Genomic DNA, 17,141 nt, shown 5'->3' with positions numbered 1-17,141 from the left:
CTCTTCAAATCATCACATCTGAAGATATTTAACAGATTTCAGCTACAGTCAAATGATTTACAGTATGAGTACAAGGGTAGCACCAATGCGCTTACAGAAAACGCATGGGATTACCTACCGTACAAACACACACCTTGCCAGAAGGTACCTAAAGCAAAACAGGTATCCATAGGACAAGGACTCTGGAATAACAGATACTGTTGAATTCAGAGAAACAGGAGAGCTGTAGGGTTTTTAAGTAGCCACCTACCAGTGTGATGTCTCGGGAAGCAGCGGCTGCACTCATGTGTAAACTAGGTTGTCTGACAGAACTACTGCAGTCCAGTGCTCGAGCAAACGTGCCGACCGCACTACGACAGAGAAACAGGAGACAGTAAATGCATAGAAAGATGTATCCTCTATTTTATCATCAGACTATGTCATATCTATAAAGTGTCCTTTTAAGAGTAAGTCACATACTGCTACTCCAAAGATTTCAGATCGTGGCCAACAGAAGAGAATTTGATAAAGACAAATCACCAAACATCACAGTAAAAACTCTGACCTTCTCCCCCAAAGTAACAACCTACAGAGAAGAACAACAGCGCAGAAACACAAGACACTCAGAGTATGTTAATGTACCAACTTTTTAATGTACTAATTTTTTTATTAATTATGAAGTCCAAGATCCTCCTCAGCTGAGGTTTTACAATCATAACTATTATTTTTACAATTCAAAAGCCACCACACTGTTCAACAAATTACAATACAATTAAAAAAGAGAGGTCACCATGTCCCCATGAGGAAATTAATAACATTTTATTCGCTTCAGTAATGTGTGTCTGTTACTTCCATTAGTGAGGCAAAGAAATTAGCTCAGTCTAAGTGACCTCCAAAATCATATTTTTGTTACAGGTTTTAAGTAACAATGAAATAAACGTCTCAGCCTACTTAATAAAAGCATTTCGGTTATTGAAACGGACAAGTTTGTTTCCAAACTTCTACTTTTTTTCCCCCCACTTTTGTTGGTGAGTTTACGTGGCATTTACTATACTTACCAGAGCAACAAAAGATAAGGAATAGAGATGGAACATTGGTATGATGGAGACTATTCTTGCATACTTTTTTTGGAAGCCTATCTATATAGCATGGACAGTGAAGGGAAAGATGCATAAAAGAATCTGACTGGGCTCTGCATATCATGCAGAAAATGAGCAAAGAGGCAGCGACACATCAGAAAGATTATTAATTAAAAGAACAGATGTTGCTTCAGTACCCCGAGTTGCATTCTGACCCGAGGTGCACTGTGTCACTATGATATTATAAAAAACTTATTTGTTGCAGTTTTGACGTGATTTAAGTCCTATATTCGAAGACTCAATTACTCACCTAACGTTTTTAATACAGTGTAAACCTGTGGACTTAGGACTGGAGCCACACTCAGCAATTACACTCCACACAAGTTTTAAGTACAGAATTATACCCATAAGGAATGTCACCAACAGAGATCAACACACTGCAAGTGTCACATTACTATGTACTATAAACCCAGTATTCAACAATAAAATGATGTGATGTGCATCGAGAGTTTAAATCACTAAGATATATTACTGATCATGGAGGAATTAGTGATAACATCTGTAACTGCGATTTTATCTTGAAGCTCAAAACATTTAATACTGAATGCACCTTTCAGTACTTGCTGCCAATTATGAGACACAAGGAAGATAAACAGCAGCGATTCACACCTCCAGATATTAACTGCTTACATTTCTAAATGCCATGGAATAAGTAAGTTATATTGGAACGTTGTTCCACAGCCTTCGCTCCCTCTATGCAAAGATGGCAAATATGTGACAAGAACACACACACTCTATTTTCTTTTCTAAAAAGTTTGGCAGTACATAAAACAGTATTTGTCCACAAATCAGTCCCAAGAATAAGGCTCTATTGTGAACACATTTCCTGATAGTCCGTCAACCCCTTTAAACATGTTCACATTGATAAGGGCTGTAGCTAAGCAGTCCTTCCTGTGATCCTTCTGTCGCTGCTGTTCAAACCCGTAAAGCAGCATGACTGTATTTCCCTTCTGCTGCTACCTACTAGCTCCTTATTTTCCTTTTGCATAATTAACACTATTTTCTTTTGCCCATAGTCTAAAATAAAATCAGAGTATGCTATGAAAATTACAAAGACAGCGTCCTCACAAGTCGCTCGGGGACATCAAACTCTTCAGGCTGACTTCAGAGCCCAAGCATAAGGGAATTATGTTGCCCAGTATGTGAAGTAAAAGTGAAGACACAATATAAAACTGGGTTTATTCTGAGTAAGTGATAAAAAGAATGGATGTACTAGTTGACATCACTTCCAGTGCTGTACTGAGGAGGAGAGGATCGCATCCGTCAGAGGAATGCTGTGTGCTGTGTGGGAGCATGGAGTACGTGAGTGCAAAACAAATAAGAGCCGCCATAGAAGGCAGGCAGTGTGCCATTCAGGGGCTGGGGGCAGGGGGGAGGAATGATGGACACAGGAAAGACAGACAGGAGGAGGGCAGGGAGGTGTGTGTGTCTGTGGTTGTATGTTGAAATCAAGGTAACTTCCAGTTCACCTTTCCCTGGAAACTTGAAAACCAGTGAATTTTTCAGACAATCCAAATAAGTGTAGGAATTCTATAGCATTTGGCTGTTAAATATTAACTAGGCTAAAAACTTAAGTGATATACAGTGTTCTGTGCAATCTAGCCATACAATCTAAATCCAATATTAATTTTAGACATGATTAAAATACGTTAATTTTAGTTTTTAAATTTAAAATACAGATAAGGAACATATTGATGCAAAAGTCAAATGTTTCATTTGCCATTTTTCTTTGCATCATTTTGTTTTCTAGTACCACCACCAAAGAATTATGTAAAAAATGTTAAAAGAAAAAACCCAAAACTCCAAAACTAACCAGTGCCCATTTCCAGAACACACACCACTGTCGTCACCCACCTGCTACCAAAATAAAATTAGGTCTTAACCCAACTCAAGCTGAACAGTCAGACATTTTTTCTTTTAAACAGACTCTAAATGTAAATGTTCCATTAAGTCGGCAGAATCCAAAGAATAACTGTAAATATTTAATTGAAACTGTATTTAATTCAATAATAACAACAATAAACTCAGGTAACCAAAAAATGTGCTCAGCAAGCTAGTCACATATTAGGTACTCAATGAGTAATTAAAGCCCTTGAGACTTCAAACAGAAACCAACGCTCCCCACACCTCCCCAAATAAGCTACAGCCCAAAGGCATACAGACAGTGAATTACACACAGGTGGCAGAGAGATGGACAAGGATGACAAACACTTGGTATTAACAGCAGAGATCGCTCTTTGCACAGGCTGTATCCACAAGCAGGTGTAAGAGCTTTAAGGGCTAGACCAAATGATCCAGTCTTACCTTAATTAGGTTTTCCTTATTTTAATTATCTTAAAGACCAGAACCAAGAACATTCTCTCAAGGACTTCTAACAGAGATTGCAGCTGACAACCGTACATGCATAAAACAAACCAAGATAATCCAGTGTCAAGATCTAAGACTATGAAATAAATCTACTAATTCAGCAAAACTCAACAATATCCACATACAAAAGAACAACCTGCCAGAAAACCCTCTAGGGATGAAATAGCCCATCATCATTTTGTTGTGCTGTGTGCCCTACATTCGGGCAAAACTTCAAGATTAGACATCAAACACCAAAAATACATTGCTCCAAATTTCTCACAATTCAATTCTAAGATATTAAAGGAAGTAATTGTTCAAATTTTTACATAAGACTAGCATTAGTGGTAACCAATGAAATTATGAAGCAGCAAATACAACAGAGCATCATAACACATTTCCAAAGATTCAATTGCTCATCGGTAACTCGTTCTGAAAAGGGCTGTGATTTACCCAAGAAAACCTGGAACTACTGTGATTATACACCAGGATAAAAAGTGACTAGTCTCCCCAGTAGCAACAGCAGTCCGGCATCAAATCAGACCCAGAAAGTTCTGGATCCAGTCCAGCAACTATTTAACTCTGTGTTCTCAAAAATCCATCCGAGAGAGTGTCATGGTTTCAACTTTTTAATCTGAGGATGTTTATTTTAAAATTATTCACTTTATACATTGTTTCAGCGATGAGTAGTGGGTACACACTGGACAAATCTGTTCAAAGTGAACCCCCACTGTGCACACCTGAATCTGCAAATTCAGATTTTTCCTCACATATTTGCATACTAATGAATGAGACCTATGCCTCATCTCAGAGTTAATGTTTCTGAGGAAAATAATTAAGTGGATCTTTGGTGGTTTCCTACATACTACCATAGCTTTTTGTTTTCCTTATTATTACATCACTTCACTACGAGCTGGAAACAGCCCGAAAACGATGACCACTTAGATCAGTAACATTATTTTGCAAACACTCAGTTAGTATCCAGTTGCTCCTTAAGAGTCTCATGATATTGAAAATCTTGGAAAGAAGATTAAAAAAATACTTCTTTGGTGGAGATACATGTCACCAGCACAATATTGAAGTTGAAAAAGACCCTTGAGATTTTTAGTACTGGATAATGCAAAATTGGACATAAGAACACATTTACAGTAAAATAATGCTGTTCCACAAGACACAATTTTCCTTGCATTTCTGAGCAACTGTCTGTACAGTGCTGTGCTTCACTGTCATCGCTTCAGATATTTAGAGCAAAGGGGAGATGACGTGATAAACATGAAGTCACCTGCCACTGTTATATCTCTGAAAGACTCTCAAAGTTAGGGTAAGGGGTGGCATTGCATACAATGTCCCCTATGTGCCACAACTAATCTTCAGTTTCAGAACAGAAATCCAACATATGTGAAATCTTCACATTCAACAGAAACAGAATCTGATACCTACAAGTAGTTTAATTCACAGGATATGCTTAAGTGATCGTCTGCATTCCACCCTGCAATGTCAGTCACAGAAGAGACTTATAGCCCCCAAAAAGCACGTCCATACGAACGCTGCTGAAGGAATTTTTTCTTTATAATACATCAAAATTCATTTAGAGAGATTAAAAAACCCAACAACAACAATAAACCAAACCACCACAGCTCCAGGTCTGAATTAGTTGTTTTCAAGTTATTTTGGTCAAGAAGAAATACAGTAACACAAAATGCACAAAGGAATAAACATATATTGGACAAGCATGACAGACAGGCAGAAACATCGTATTTTTGATATTCTCAGTAAACTTGATGTGGACGTATTTTTCCTTTTTATTGCCAAACCATCTGCCTACCATTAGGTGCTGTAATTCATCTTGCTACCAAACAGCTAGTTTTGCAAGTGCAGCACTGGCTTCAAGATTTTTCAACATCTTTACAGCATAATTTTATGTTGCAATTCTGCCATTAAATTTCACTGCCTCTTTCATGAACTCCCATTCCTCTTACTTCCTACCACATAAAGAGAATCCAGAGGCACAACAATATTGAAACTTTTAAACTAATGACTTCTATGTATTTATTTTCACTGATGAGCTTTGGGATTCTTGTCTAGTGCCACTGACTAAAGTGAATTATCTTGCAAGAATAGAGTATTTCTATTTGAGCACACTTTTAAGTGTTTTTACGTACTCAGTTGATGAGTGTATTCTTTTCCTCAATATGACGAAAAACACACTGGTAGCTGAAGCTGCATTGTGTTCCCTTCCTCACTGCTAGATAAATTCATGTAACCAGTACACCTCCATATACCATGAGCACTTAACTGAATTAACAGTAACCAACAGAAAGTGAATATAATCACTATCTTAGAGAAAATGGAAAAGTGGAAACAACGCAGGGAGGATCAAGCTCTAATTCAAAATGACTAACACGTAATTTCCCATTCTTCTGTGATTTTACATCAAAAATAAGCAGGCATTCAAATGAAGATAAATATGTTAGCCAGAGACATGCAATGCCATTTTAAATTCTAAGGTAGAGATGCATTGCTTTAAGGTTATTTTAATTAGTCTTCAAATCTCTGGTTTAGCTGAAAATAAGCTGGGACCATAAATATCTAGCAAGCAGCTTTAGAAATATATTCCAGAAGACTCTGTTGATAATCTGGTTAGATGAAGCAGAATAGAATAGCTAAATTGTTAATTATTTCACAGTATCATAAAGTAAATAAACAGAACTAGAATGTACCAAAAATGTTATCATGTAGTGTATTATAGACCAAATTAGCAGACCAAGAGAAAATGAGAGGGGGAAAAAAAAAAAAAAGGGTCAGGTCTAGGGTTCTCAGCATCTGTCCAGACTGGAGCCCACAACTCCATAACATTTGAATGTGGTCAGGCCCATTTTTGACTCCTTGACAAACTAAAAATAAAAAAGACAGGACTATTCTAAGCACAACAGAGAAGTTTTCACTTCCTAACACTATGCAACTCGGAAGAGAGTTAAAAAGAGAACATGAGAACTCACAAGGAAATGAGGCATTCCTTGCGTATTAGGAATGACAGAGACTGATGACGAGAAAACACGGGGCATCTGTATCAGTGTTTTAGTTCACATAAGGAATGGAGTTGCAACGTAACTGCCTCCAGCATCTTTTTACTGCACTTAACCATCATCAAAAGGTACGTTATAGCACACAAACTGGATTTCTCTTATGTTCCACATACTTACAGATACTTAGTCCGCAGGACCAGATCAGAGGCAGCCCAAAATTAAACCCGTTCAGAACGTGTGGATGCTAGGCCCTCAGCACTAATGAAACATTTCAATTGGACAAATCCACTTCTGCGGGATGGTACTATTTGCCAGTGTGGCAGATCTAAACTGCTGCTGGAGCTTCTTGGAGTCCTGTTCTTGGAAGCTACTAGACACAGAACAACTGTTGCCAATATCTGACAGAACAAAAATCGGTTGATGAAGCTCTATCTTATTTAAATGGAGTAGAAAATGGTGTTGGAATTCTTATTGCCAGAGTATAAATGGCAGTGCATCACCCAAAAAACCCAACTCAAAATCAGAATACATTAGTCAGATGCCTCAAGTTTCTCTTAACAGATGTTTTTGCTAGTTTGACCGAGGGCTCTTGCCCAAATCATGCTCCAGTAGTAACAATAAGACACTTTCAAGACTTGTAAATCCAGAGACAAGCAAGATTACTTAGGGAGCTGAAGGTTAAGGATCTTTCCACTCAAGTAGTCTTAGGCTTTTTTCAAACTCCACAGATTTTTCTGTCACTGCTACCTCCAGTTCCTGAACAGGACAGGCATATTCTTTACCTTTACAGCCAGCAAATTATTGCATACCATGGCTTAGTGACAGGTCCGGACTGACCACGCATATAAGCCTAGAAAAAAGGCCTCTTGTTCCTGAGACAGTAAACAGACCTTGTAAGACTAGGAAGGCTACATGCCTGAGGCAAAATATAAATGTTCTTGCAAACGGGCAACACAAGTAGAAAAAGAGAGTATTTAAACACCTTCTAAAGAACCAAAGCGTGCTTGTATGACAGAAAGAGCTAAAGCCTATAAAAGACAAAAGCAACTCTTCCTTCAACCACAGCAGATCGAAAAAAACCTAAGATGATACACTTGATGCCTTTGATGCCGCAAGTAAAAAGGATCACATGAAAATGCTTTTAACATTTCAAATACAAGATAGCATACACACACTTAAGCAAAATCACATCTAGGAAAGCATTTAGGAAAAAGTTCTCATTGTCAGAATTTCAAATTTGCAAAACTAAACATAACTTCCAGGAACCAGAGAAATACCGTTCCCACCGCAAACCCAGCAGGCACCGCCAGTGCCCAGTGAACTGCAGTTAGGCCACAGGAGAGCGGTCTGCCAAGTCCGTAAGCACTGCCTACCAGATTCTAACAACTATGCCATTGTTACTCAAACAGCTTTTAATGGCCCAGTAGAATGAAGGCTTTTACCTGGGAGCGCACAACATACTGAATTCAAAACTGCCACAATCATCATAACAGAAGTGTTTCTCCAGAAATTGGTGAAAAATCTGTCTCAGAAGCACTTAATACAACAGAAATGTGACCCTGCAGCCTGTGAATACAAGTATACAGAAGCTTGGAAACAGTTTCAGGAGAAGCTTGCAAAGATGAATGGGGCTTTGGGGAAAAATATCAGTAAAGTGGTACCTGCCTAAAACCTGGTTACGGATGGTCATTAGTGATTGCCTACCACAAGATCTTGGATAGCTATAATTAGTCAGCTATGACCAAGACCCATTCCCACCATAACACAAACCTTCTTCACAGAAATTTATCATCTTCTAACCAAATGTGTCTTGGCCAGGGCACAGCATTGCTCAGGATGTCTTAAATAAGGGAACAAAGAGAGAAGAACGTCTTTCTCTACAAATTTCATTCTGTCACTTCCCAGTAGGCTGCCTAGCGGTACACTCCTCTGGGAACATTTTCAGCTTCACAGGATACTACTACAGCTCACCAGAGTGGGTGCAAGATGAGGGGTGGAGGGATGTGAAGGCACTCAATCAACGCTTCAAAAATGCATATAATCTTCACACAGATGGTATTTTTAAGGGACCCCGTACCTGTCTGCCCATACTTATCCAAGTGTTATATTGCTGGTGACAGTAATATTTCTGTTTTCTGGGTTCTGTTCTATGGAGCTTCTACACGGCATTGTGATCTTCTGAACAGATGCATGTTCACACCTATAGGCTGGCTTGGAAATTCAACAGGGGCAGGCACTTTTTACTACTGTACAGAAAGGATACAGCACTACAGAGTGGGGGAGAAAGAAGAAACTCAGGTCGATCAGCACCTGCTGTAAAACAATAAATCAGCAACCCACTTCCCCATACATATAAGCTGGAAAATACAAAGCAACTTCCCTCTGTACCCTTCCTGAAATACATTGTTCAAAAGACAGAAAGAATAAAGAACAATAATTGAAAACAACATAGAAGGATTATTTGCCCAAGAAGACCTGAGACTATGCTCTGCAACCAAATTACAGAAAATACAGGAGATGGCGTGATTCAGGATAAAATCTCTGCATTATCTACGATCAACAGTTCTCTACCATCATTAGGACAGTACCTTCGTACTACATTTGTACATATGAATTACAAGACAGGCGACACATGCTGTATCTTCTGAGTATGGAGTTGGTCTTCGTTAAGAACCATATAGTTTTGAAAGGTTTTTGGTGTGTTTGGTATGGTTTTGGTTTTCTTAGTTTTGTGGGTTTTTTTGTGGAAATTATTTTTTAAGGTATTTATGAATTCAAAAGGCTTTGATGTTCCTCTTATAAATCTGCATAATCATATGGTAATTTCTATTGAACTGACCAGATTTTTTTTTTACTAAGGAAATGCATCGCTTAAACTTTTATTTCAACACTCATCCAAAATAATGGCACTGCACCTTAGTCAGCTTATATGCAAATAGAGCAAGTTCTGCATCCATTTCATTTGTTAACATTTGCTTTATTTCTACTTTTACCTTTTTATTACACTACGGAATTCCAAGTACTATAATACAAGACTGCAATATTAGCACTGAAATCCTGTTTCATTTACTCTGAGGGGAAAACAGACTGATGACTATATTTAAAATATCGCATTCTACTATAACCTGAAATACAGGCAGTGTAGCATTATTCCCAAACTCACTCTCTTTTTCTCTCTTCTGTACTGGTAGCTTCAATAAATATGCAGATGGCTATGGTCTGATTTTCTCTTTTAGCTAACTGTGGGAAAGAGAAGGGCTCACAAAATGGCAAACAAGTTGAGTAACATGATAGAGGGGAATAAATAGTAAGAAAAGGAAAAGGAATTTTTTTTATTAGAGGATTTTAATCTTACCGTGCTACAACTAAAAACTGGTCAATCTGACGGTCAGTAAGGGGGCTATCTGGATCCCATACTTTTACTTCCAGCTTTGCCTGTTCTCTGTCATCTAATTCTCCTGTCAAAAGGTAGATGGGACAAAACACTTATTACTCACAATGTTTTTCCTCTGTGTAATTGTTGTACTATGTTTAAAAGAGACATTGTACATTTTTAAACACACACACAGTACTTAACAATCAGCAGTTATTAATTTAAATTCCATAATGCAGCTTCAGGAAAATACATATCTTACCGTAACATCAGCATTTCAATTTAAGGAGGCATAGTATCAAAGAACTTTAATAAAATGTGATATAAACTTGAAACCATAACCTAAGTAACCAGTGGTTTCTTTAAATTGCTTCTCAACTATATCAAAGTCACTGTTTCACCTAAGTCATATTAAAATTAATTTTACACTTAACCAGCTTCAGCAATTAAATTCTACCCAATTTGTATTCTATGCCCCCAAATGAAAAATCATTATGAAAAAATGCTGTCTACTACATTTAATTATTTTTTCACCTCTTGCTCTCAGCCATTACATTATCTGTATTGTTAACATAAAATTGCAGTGTATGTTCACTAGCTAGATCCTCCTATAAAACAATATATGACTACAGCACAAGAAAGTTATTAGATCCTATGTCATCATTTCCCAATTCTAATTAGCTGAATAGAGCAATTTATGTGCAAGCACGTGTCCAAAACAATGATGGTGGTTTCCAAAATCTAATTTGAACTGTATTCATTATTATGAGAGTACGGAATTTGTACTGCTTGAAAGAACAGTCAAGTGTAAAGATGCTACAATAATTCACATTCATATGGACGCCCAAATCTTGGCTTGACTACTATACCACTAACTTCTGCAAAATGAGAAACAGTACAAAGGCCAATTAGGTAGGCAACACGTATTCTACTTGCATGAGAGAATTTAACTATGAAATGCAGCCAACACATTTGGGGCCACAACAGATGACAAGAGCCAAGTTAGAATCAATGCCTTCCCCTGCGTATTTCAGAAAATGAGCAGGTTCTTCTATGAACATGTGAAAAACTCCGATGTTTAGACAACTGCCACTACTTCACTCTGACTTTTATGAGCCACAAGAATAAAAACCTGTCCTCAAATACAGCCATTCAATTTCCTTTGAAAAACCTAGGCTGTGTATGAGCCTTTCTGAGCACAGAGAAGATCACTTTTGTATGCGTTATTTCTTATGACTTAATGAAAACAGCCAGTCTAAACACGCATAGTATCATCAAGGCATGAAACAACTTGCACACTTAAAATTCTGGAAGCAGACTGCCAACCAAGCACTGGCTTTTCTGAAATCTGATCATATATGGAAAGTTTCTCCAGCACATTCATTCTGGAAGGAAATGAGAATGTGGTATATATTTATCCCTACCAAACACACAAGTTAAAACTGCACCATGTTGTCTGGCTCATGTTTCAGGAACAAATTTCATAGTCGCATTCTCAGAAAAACAAAGTAGATTACTTTCTTCTTAACTGTCTTAAGCAGAAGCGTTAAGTTCTATCAGACAGGCATATTGCTTGCCTAATAAAACTTAGATAATTCACAACCAGTACTGGAGACAGTTAATTTCTGGCAATCTTAGGTAAGATTTTGAGTCTATAAACTTACTCAATGGACTACACAGTTGTCAATACATTCATTTTTTCCATCTGTGACAGACACATTGTGGGTGATGTTCTACATTTTATAAATAATCTCCGAGCACTTCAATCTGTTAATATATAGTTTTTAAATATCTTTAATGTTAACTGTTTCAGGACATCATATCCTGGAGATCAGAATTGTATAAGCATGAGAAAACCTTATTCTCAGGCAGGGCGTACTTCTCACAAAGAGAAAACATCAATTGCACAAGTATTCGTCCAAAACATGTCACTCTCCTCAATCAAGTTCGCAAAAAGATGAAAAAATTGCAATACTACACGTCTTTGTTCTATTAGAGATAATTAAACAAGTGCTACTGCAAAATGTTGTTGTAAGTGTTGATAAAGGTAAATCTGAGATACTGCCAAACAGTATTTTGTAATGGCAGTAGAGATAAACAGGATACAAGCAATGGAGTATCCGTACCAAAAGATTCCAAGCATATATAATGTAATATTTGCAATATTAAATGTTACTGCAATAATAGTAGACAGAGGTTTCCAGAAGAGAGGCGGTCTCTTGCCAAACTGCAAAAATGCTTCATTCCTGATTTTCCACTTAAATGGCAGGATATTATCACTTAAACAGGAAGGAAAGTAATCTAAACAGATCAAATCATGGAGGCAGTCAAGCGGTGCTGTAGGAATCTTTGAATAGTTGATTTCAGGAATAAAAACTTTGGTTTACATCCTTTGAATGTGCTGAAACAATCAGTATAGGAAGATCACATACGATAAACAGGTCTTCTTTCCAGAGGTAATTACAAAAAAAAAGAAGAAAAGCACCTTGTTTCCCTTGAACTGTCTGTCCTTAATCATGGCTGTACCTTACACTAGGATTTTTAATGTAGCAGCCCCCTTTAAAACTCCAACATACTTTCTGTTAACACACCTGCATTTACCTTTTATATAGCTGCATTTGACATAGACCCAAGACAAAGTTGCCCTAATATTCATTCCTTATATGGCAAACTCCAGGACACAAATGGAATGGGGGAGTTTATCTTATAATACATTCAGTGTTCCACCTGAGAAGGCTGTTTACAAGTGCTACCTTCCCTCACCACCAGCACCATAACAACTACAGCTTCTGAGAAGTCATAAGCTGTTTTTTGGATGGCAATCACAGCCATTCTCACTATAAAAGCTCTGCAGACACAGAATTTTTTTTTTTTTTGTGATTCTCACTAGATGATCTGATTTTGATCTGATGATCAAAAAACACCCAGAAAAACAGTTCAAAACCTTACACTCAACTCTGCAAAAAACCCAAGGGAATTATGAGCAAGTAACTTCTCTGATTAAAGTAACATGAGAAAGCTTAGATTATTTTTAATCTAAGGCAAAAGGAAAATTATCTGTTTACCTTTCAATAGCAGAACAACTTCCTGCCCCCTTAGCTTGCCTGACAGATGTCTATTCAAGATTTCAATTAGTCATTCCGGTATTGAGTTGTATATTTACACAGATCTTAGGGCAAAGCTCAACTTATGAACATAACTCATGTGTGAAGACTGGAAATGAAAGACAGGCTATATAAAGACTACAAATGAAAGACATCAAGTGACACAAGCCCGTTATTTGTATATAGCATTTTGAAACTGTTAACTGAGCATTTTCCAACGCAATAAAACATGCATAGCCGATCACCTCCTACCCTCTAGATCTTTAGTCTATTAAGAAATTAAAAAAACCCAAACAGTCATTAATCACTTGAACAATGCTTTTTGAACTAAAACTGCCTGCACCTCCAACAACTTTAGAGTGCTCTCAGTGCTCATCCTTGCAGTGCTTATAACTCAACCACTGATGATCAAGAGACAAGACCTCACAAAGCACCCTTAAGAGCTTTAATTCATCATGTTCTGAATTCCTAGAGATAAACAGAAAGAACTACAATTTGGCTCAGAATAAACTAAACTGTAACCATGTAGTAATGACAAACTTCGCCATAATGCTGCATCAAGAATGGCTGGTTTATTTATGGGAATGTCCAGTGCTGGAACAATTAAGGTTGCCTCTTTCCCAAAACCCTGCAGAACAGTATGCAAAAAGGAACTTTCACAGATCAGAGAACATGGAGGCATAATGTCCTAAAATCATACTGCTCTTCACTTTATAGTCCTTATATTAAATCACATTTAGGTAGAATCCCCACTGTTACAGAAATGAAATAATAAAAAGCCCTTCCATTTTAGTCTTTTATGGCACTTCTAAAGAAAATGATCTAACCTAACATACTGCATAAAACTACATGGTCACCTTCAGTTCAAGCCAAGGGCAAGTATTCAACTAATGAAAAGATACTCCAAAATTCACCTTTATTTTGGAATTTGGTTCTTGTACTTTTTTGTTATCTGTGAATAAACCTGTACAATGTCACTCGCATCAAGATTCCCCAGCCCTCACACCCATTCGACATTATTTTTTTGGTTGGCAGGCACTGTGCAGTGGTCTAACACTGTGCCTGTTACGTCATGACATAGTATTCCAATACTCTGAATACAGAAGGATTGCAACAGTTTTTCTGAATTCGTGAAACAGCAGCACATGAGATAATATTGTTTTCAGGAAAGCATAGTGAAAATAACTGTGTGTAAATAATAATGGTACCGTACCATATAAGAATATTAACATGAAAAACCCCACTAAATTAAAATGAAATCTGTAGTTCTGTATTTTGTTTACATTATATGAATATGCAAATTCCCTTTGACTACAGTATTCTAAAGATAAATAAGGCTATTAATTTGCATAAATTTAAACAAAGCATATAATTTAGAAAACTTTTTCTTTAGGATGAAATGTATATTGACTTATTCAAGTGTAAAAAAAACCCACATTTCATCTGCATCTGATACTTGTTTTTCATCTTCTACAGAATAAACTTAAAAGAAAATCAGACTTACAGTAGAACAGCAACCGTAACAAAACTGTGAATTACAATAAGTCCATTAAGTCAAAGTTACTGAGGTAGGAAAAAAAAGCAAAGCCAAGAGATGTTGCAACTTGAAAGGCGATTTGAGCACTCACGACGATACATTATTTGGGATAATAAGCACATACACAGCATACAATAAATAACTGTGTCCTTCCTAAGACTGACTACCAGACAGAACTCATTTAGTATCTGAACTTTCTCAGCCAAGGCTCTACAACTATTATTAATACAGAAATCTTTACAACAGCAATCATGCACAACCTTCCACGCCAACAATGAGGCACAGATCGTGTTGCACTGCAACTAGAAGGCAGAAGAGCAGACACGTACCATAACCATTTCCTTCAAGTTCTTGAAAAATAGAAGTTCACAATAAATGTAAGAGAAGAATAAGGACAGATGCCTAAGACTCCTCAAGAAGCTGAAGACAGCAGGAAATCATGGTGCTCCTGTTATGAAGACTAAAAACACCATCTGACTTTATACTTGAAGTCAACTCGAGAAAGGCAGACCTGCTTTCACAGTTTGGGCCAGGAGGGGGCTAAGACCAACAATCCCCAAGCAAATCAACCCAAATAACTCACCCCAACTCATGAACAGGTTGTTTTTCCTTTTTTTATAAGCCATAACTACTAAACAGCACAATTTCCAACTCTTCTAATTTATTTAATTTGACTGTTAACGTAAAAGTTGTGAATGATCTGAGAATTGAAGCCCAGAAATCTCCATTATCACATTATAGAATACTATGCTTGAAGTACAGGAAGTATATAACATAAGGATTAAAAAAACCTAAATTAATCCAAGAAACTGCTTGTTTGATCAAAATTGCACATTTAGTATCTCAAGGAATTCTACAGAAGGCAATAAATTTTTTAAAAACAACATTCCTGAGAAGACTTCATAAAACACTACATTTCATAATGCGAAGCTTTCAAATACCTAACTGAGATCCTATACTATATGTGGCTGCAAACCTAAATTACAGGTCTCCCTTGCACTAACTCAGCTCCCTAGAAGAGAAATTGACAGGAGCGATGTAAAGGATACTATAATCCTATTAAAATTTGACATGAACAACACTGTAAAGAATATTTTACTGGTCGTCATGATCTTGCATTTGACAGTTAATTACGAAAAATTTACCCGGCTGAGCTTAATAACAAGAAAAAAAATCTGCAGATCAGACAAGCAACCACCCTATTTAAATTTGCTAACCCTCAAGAAACAGCTCCTTCTTTCAGAAGATATTACAGAAAACCTTACGTTAACTTGAAGTCAAAAGTGCACCCAACAGTAACTCCGTTTGAGAACAAAATGTATCTGAGTACACATAAACAAGAGTTTTATTCTGGTGCATTAGGTTTACCAAGATCCATCTCATCTAACCTTAAACATCCTCCCATCTACTCCTGATAACAGCTGAAGATGGATATCTACCAAGTCTAGGCAACATTACTCTTCCCTGACCATAAGGATCTTACTGACTTAGCACAATCACACCTTTTATGTCTTGTCTTCTACTTCCACAAGCAGGAACTCCTGAATCTGCTCGTTTTATCTTCCATGGTACATAATATGTGGAATGAAGTAAGAGAACAGATACCTCCTCATGAGGTTACAGCTGGGTTCCACTATTCTAAAACATATTTTTCATTTATTAAATGAAAACAAAATTTTAATGTACATCAGAAGCATTTCAAGAACAAGAATATACTATAGTCTAAGCATCCTGAACTTCTGTAATGTTAAAAATCCAAATAGTATGTAGTTGAGATCTTTAGTTGTAACGTTTCTTAAACTTAAAACCTGGAATTCCAATATTCCCAAATATTAGCAGGGTGGAACTTCAAGTTTAGTTTCTATCTGATAACATCTGTTCTAATAAAAACAACATGCTCTTGCACCCGAGTTGCAGTAAGAAGCAGAAAACCAGAGAAAACACCAGAAAAGTACTTCTGAAGAAATTATTCTTCAAAACAGTTAAAAGTTTTATACAAGTTCTCTGACGATCATCCAAATTTATCTTCCTAGTAAGCACTCAACTACCTGAACTCCTTTCATTCTGAAGTGTCTTACTTTCATGAAATGGAACCAACTACACAGCAAGTGCTATTTCTAGATGTACTCTGGGTATTTTCAGATGTGCAAGAGGGACTCTGGGTTTTTATACAAATACTTTTTAATAAATAAAATTCTAAACTATATTCAAACAAAGGAAAAAAAATAAAGCTTTGAACATAATGTTGTTCTTACAGGCTGCTAGTTCCTCTATTTCAGAGGCTCTATCCTCTTCCTCTCTACATAGAATCATAGGATGGTTTGGGTTGGAAGGGACCTTAAAGATCATCTAGTTCCAACCCCCCTGCCATGGGCAGGGACACCTTGCACTAGACCAGGTTGCTCAAAGCCACATCCAGCCTGGCCTTGAAGACAGCCAGGGATGGGGCATCTACATCTTAGTAAGAGGGCAGTTGTTTTCCTTGCCAACTCCAAACACTTTGTGGTGCTTTAAATGGCCAGAGTACCTAACTGTGTCAGGTTTCTGCTCCATAAAGAATTCCCAAGAACACAGCGGTCTCCTTCTAAACCTAGATACAAGAGATAAGCAGCACTGGGCTATGAAGAGGACTGCAGC

At 37.2% G+C, this 17,141-nt stretch overlaps 1 protein-coding gene across 1 annotated transcript in view; it reads right to left on the bottom strand.

Annotated features, from left to right (window-relative positions):
• Positions 1-17,141, bottom strand: part of MTA3 (metastasis associated 1 family, member 3) — a gene marked incomplete at its 3' end in the record, with an annotated part of 96,309 nt that overhangs the window by 56,987 nt on the left and 22,181 nt on the right. The window contains exons 5-6 of the mRNA XM_010154531.1: positions 9,846-9,948; positions 251-350 (exon numbers count right to left, since the gene is read on the bottom strand). Of these exons, the coding sequence (XP_010152833.1) occupies positions 251-350; positions 9,846-9,948 (203 nt within the window). The remainder of the gene's footprint in view (positions 1-250; positions 351-9,845; positions 9,949-17,141) is intronic.

The sequence above is a fragment of the Eurypyga helias genome, unplaced genomic scaffold (assembly GCF_000690775.1).
Source record: "Eurypyga helias isolate BGI_N326 unplaced genomic scaffold, ASM69077v1 scaffold17166, whole genome shotgun sequence".
Classification (NCBI taxonomy): Eukaryota; Metazoa; Chordata; class Aves; order Eurypygiformes; family Eurypygidae; genus Eurypyga; species Eurypyga helias.
Note: the sequence above shows the minus strand (reverse complement) of the source record. Positions and strands in the feature narration are given on the sequence as shown.